This window comes from Olea europaea, chromosome 20 (genome assembly GCF_002742605.1).
Source record: "Olea europaea var. sylvestris chromosome 20, O_europaea_v1, whole genome shotgun sequence".
Classification (NCBI taxonomy): domain Eukaryota; kingdom Viridiplantae; phylum Streptophyta; class Magnoliopsida; order Lamiales; family Oleaceae; genus Olea; species Olea europaea.
Genome location: NC_036256.1, coordinates 13,657,855 through 13,662,113, shown reverse-complemented (window position 1 = coordinate 13,662,113; position 4,259 = coordinate 13,657,855). Strand labels below are relative to the sequence as shown.

At 38.2% G+C, this 4,259-nt stretch overlaps 1 protein-coding gene across 8 annotated transcripts; it reads left to right on the top strand.

Annotated features, from left to right (window-relative positions):
• Positions 1-864: 864 nt before the first annotated feature.
• Positions 865-4,098, top strand: LOC111369703 (serine/arginine-rich splicing factor SR45a-like). Of its 8 annotated transcripts, none has more exons than XR_002698231.1 (8): positions 865-990; positions 1,610-1,632; positions 1,736-1,810; positions 1,987-2,098; positions 2,235-2,384; positions 2,550-2,632; positions 2,799-2,859; positions 2,942-3,250. XR_002698231.1 is itself a non-coding variant. In XM_022991314.1 (8 exons), the coding sequence occupies exons 2-8, from the start codon at positions 1,610-1,612 to the stop codon at positions 3,865-3,867; spliced, it is 1,167 nt and encodes a 388-aa protein (XP_022847082.1). In that variant the 5' UTR covers positions 902-990; positions 1,591-1,609; the 3' UTR covers positions 3,868-4,098. The 8 variants fall into 8 exon arrangements, 4 of the variants coding, with proteins under 4 accessions (XP_022847085.1, XP_022847086.1, XP_022847082.1 ...); XR_002698232.1 differs by having other exon boundaries at positions 901-990; positions 1,591-1,632; positions 2,942-3,231; XM_022991314.1 differs by lacking the exon at positions 2,550-2,632 and adding an exon at positions 3,537-4,098 and having other exon boundaries at positions 902-990; positions 1,591-1,632; positions 2,942-3,356.
• The last annotated feature ends 161 nt before the right edge of the window (positions 4,099-4,259 follow it).

The following is a 4,259-nucleotide window of genomic DNA, read 5'->3' as shown; positions in this document are numbered from 1 at the left end:
AACAAGTTTTCAATATTTTGTTCTACAAGAAAACATTAAAGTGTTCATTTAAGTGTCACTACACTTTAATGAAATTAGCTACTTAGTTGACAAGTAAGAAATGTCACATGTGATGGTCTATCAATAATAATGATATATGTATCTTATTATAACTTATGACTATGGATGATTTAAGATTATGTAATTTATATCTCACAATCACAACTTCTTGTAATTAATCTTAAGATTTGAACTACGAACCCTAAATAAAATACCTTAATTATATTAGAAGTGTTTGGATTTAAAACATAACACTTACATTAAACTGTGTTGGTGAGTAAGATAGTGGTGGGAGGCCACAGAGATGATGAATGTTTGTTGCGGTGATGATGGTGGTGCAAGAAAACTGTCTTATGGCACTCTTTAAAGAGTGGTGGTTGGGCCGATTGCTAAGTTTCACGTGTAATAGGTGCCGGTGGTTTTTAGGGTGATGATTTTGACACTTTTGGTGGCATGGTAGGATTTGGTGGTGTTTAAGTTGTATTTAAATGGTGAACAGATGTCTATAACGTTGAAAATTAGTATTTTTCATGAAGGGGAAACATCAACAAAAAAATATATATATATTTGTATAATTTATATTTTATTCAGTTTTTCAAACTTTAAATTTACAGTTTGCATTACGTGATATTTTAACAAAGGAATTAAACGAGCCATGCTAAACCAAACGAGCCGTGCTATATAAATTGGGCACAGGCAACCTGCCATTGGGGGACACGTGTCCCCCGGGAAGACTTATTCAAACCAAACTGTTGTTTGGGCCCGAGTCCAAACTGATCCTGACCCATTTCAGACGGCCCATTTGAAACTTCTCCAGAAAGTTCCGAGTCCCTTTATATACACGCGTAACCAGCGGACTTTAATTTTCTCGAGACTTCTACAGATCGGAAGAGAGAGATTATAGGAAGAAGCGGAAGGGAAAATCTTTGTCGATCTTTAACAATTAACGGCGTGAGTTCAATTCCTTTTAATCTATTTATGTTTAGGTTTTGATTCGTTTGTTGATTTACTGAAGTTCATATAATTGCATTTGTGAGCGGATGCGGTGCCTTTTTGTCGTTAATTTTCTGGCGCTTTTTAATTATGTGAATAGCTCAGATAATTGGAATTTAATTCAATTTTAATGGATTTTGTTCATAGATTGTGTTTGTTCGTTTTAGAATTGAAATTTTGGTTGTTCATGAGGTAGCGCGTTTGATAAATCTTGTTTTCCAACGTGATTTGTTTTTAGACGTTTAAAATAACGATTTTCACATTTCAATATCTTCTTATTCTATAGAATATGAAAATTATACTTTACATGTCGTGCAACTTATGTAAAATATAATTATTGAATAATTTAAAACTGAAACATGTGTTATAATTTGTCTCAAATGGAACTTTGACAGTCGGTCAACTATAGATTGACACCAATCAATTTGTTATTCCATGGAATTACTCAATTTTGATGTTTAACTTCGTTTGGAACTTTTTCATTTTATATTATGCTTGTTCATGCTTTCTTTTATTGGTTGTGATGTGTATTTATGTCATTTGTTTCAATTCTAATAGGCTACGTGTTGTTTCACAGATGTCATACACCAGGAGGTCAAGGTGTGAACTGATCTCTCAAGTTCAGTTTAATTATTATGAAGATATTAAAACCTATTTTACTTAAATTTAAGTTTGTACTAATTTTTTCAAGTTTTTGACCTAGGTATTCCCGTTCTCCTTCCCCTTGCAAGAGCGATGAGAGGTCTGTCTCAAGGTCCTTGTCAAGGAGCAGATCAAGGTGATTTACAGACCTGAACTCCTTTAATTTGGAATAAACAGAATAAATTATTTTTTTTATTGAATGTAATTGACTGTAGATAGACTTGAATTCTCAATTTCAAGAATATGTTACTACAGATTGATCCTCTTATTTGTTGAAATGGACTGAATAAATCTTCTTGGGTGACTTGGCAGGAGTTATGATTCGAGTGATGCTGAGAATCCGGGAAATAATTTGTATGTGACTGGACTTTCATCACGAGTGTCAAAGAGAGAGATCGAGAAGCACTTTTCATCTGAGGGAGTGGTATGCATGAACTGCATGTTATTTTTTTCTAGTTTTATAATTTCTTGTAAGGATACTCGTTTGCGGACTCAGTCTTTTCATCGAGTATTAACAAGTGTGCATGGTGCTGTTTGATCACTAATTGTTGCTTCTTTAGGTGGAAGATGTTCACCTTGTTGTTGATCCGTGGACTCGGGAATCTCGTGGGTTTGCATTTGTTACCATGTCCACTTTGAAGGATGCTGATCGCTGCATCAAGTACTTGGACGGCTCAGTTCTTGAAGGCAGGGTCATAACCGTGGAGAAGGTAATTCAACTTCATCCTCCCTCTTCCAGAATTTACATTCATGGATCCGTTGCTTGGTTACATTTTAAGTTTAAAATATAATGCATTGGTCTTGTATATCTTGTTTGCTATTGAAATTGCGATTGAGATGTTTGCTTTCGTCGCCTGAAGTTTCTTTGACAACAGGGTAGCTGTGTGCAGCAGCTCTTCACCAAACTAACAAATCAAATCAAACACATCAAGCAAATATCCGACTGTTAATTCAGAGGGTTGTATGCCCTGTATTTCTCTTTTTCTCTTGCAGTTTAACCTTATCACTTTTGAGTTACATATTGCAGTTTTCTTATATTCCCTTCGATGTATTGCTAGCTGTCAGGAGAATGTACTCGATCAAGTAGGTCGTGTAACCTTGTGGTTTGTTTTTCAATTCTACAGGCTAAAAGACGGAGAGGCCGTACACCTACTCCAGGAAGGTACCTTGGGCTGAGAATTCGTGGTGAGTTGTATTACTAGTTTGTAGTCGTGTTGTAATGATTATTTTGGCATACAGACTGCCAAGCTTTTCATTGGTCATGTAGGGCGCCGATCTCCTAGCTATTCTTCTCGCTCTAGGAGTCGCAGCAGATCATATTCTCCTTACTACAGTCGGCGGCGAAGATCATACTCTCCATATGATAGACGTAGGTCATACTCCCCGTATTACAGCCGTGGAAAGTCTTATTCACAATATCGGTCTCCATCATACAGCAGGTCTCCTGTGAGAAGACATGACAGGTCCTATTCTCCCTACTATAGGGATTATTCTCCTGATGACCGATATTACAGAAGGAGTCGCTACCGTTCTGTTTCAAGGGACTACTCTCCAGATGATCGATATTACGGAAGCAGGAGATACCGATCTATTTCTCGTAGCTTATCACCAAGGTATAGGACTTCCAGGAGAAGTTACTCACCAAGGTATAGGAGGACTTCCAGGAGAAGTTACTCACCAAGGTATAGGAGGACTTCCAGGAGAAGTTACTCACCAAGGTATAGGAGGACTTCCAGGAGAAGTTACTCACCAAGGTATAGGAGGACTTCCAGGAGAAGTTACTCACCAAGGTATAGGAGGACTTCCAGGAGAAGTTACTCACCAAGGTATAGGAGGACTTCCAGGAGAAGTTACTCACCAAGTCCCCCGCCAAGGCGTTCAAGGAGGAGTTACTCACGCAGTATCTCACCAAGGTACGCTAACAGAAGCCACCATCGAAGTGTTACACCATCTCCGAGGAAGAGCTCTAGGAGGAGTTACTCTCGTAGCTTGTCTCCCAAACCAAGTGGCATTTCGAAGCGAAGTGATTCTCATGGTTCCCGTGGAGTAAGCAAAAGCTCAAAGAGGAGTGCATCTGGTGGATCTCATAAACGAGCTTACTCACGCGATAGCCGTTCTTCAAGAAGACATTCTAGGAGCCCTAGCGGCAGTTCATCATCTAGATCTGTTACTCCCGAGTCGTCTTCACCTTAGTCTAAAGAACATGCTCTTCAGGATTGCCAGTTTAGGAGGGAGCCATACTTGTGGTTTTATATCGTGATCTGGTTTAGGACTATAATTCCTATTTTAGGTATTATGTAAAGTGATCACTAATATTTGCTGTGGATTTCATTTTCGTCTATCGTGAAACATATGATATATGTACTCTTTTATCCGAATGTTATCTGTGTTGATAAATGATGCTTGTGCTTGATGTTGAATTTACTTGTAGTATACCATGTGGTAGATGCATTTGTTGGATAGCTTGGCTCTTACCTGTTTATTTGATCAGTCGTGTGATCAGTGTCGTGCCTGTGTTTCGCGGGGTCTGAGGCGAGATTCAGAATTTGGGCCCCTACTTCATAGTAAACAATGATTTTTTTTTT

Excerpts from the sequence above, each read along its gene's own strand:
- LOC111369703 (XM_022991314.1), top strand. The coding sequence starts at position 1,610 with ATGTCATACACCAGGAGGTCAAG. Across the intron at positions 1,633-1,735 it reads TCATACACCAGGAGGTCAAG|GTATTCCCGTTCTCCTTCCC; the intron begins GTGTGAACTGAT and ends TTTTTGACCTAG. Across the intron at positions 3,357-3,536 it reads AGGAGAAGTTACTCACCAAG|TCCCCCGCCAAGGCGTTCAA; the intron begins GTATAGGAGGAC and ends TTACTCACCAAG.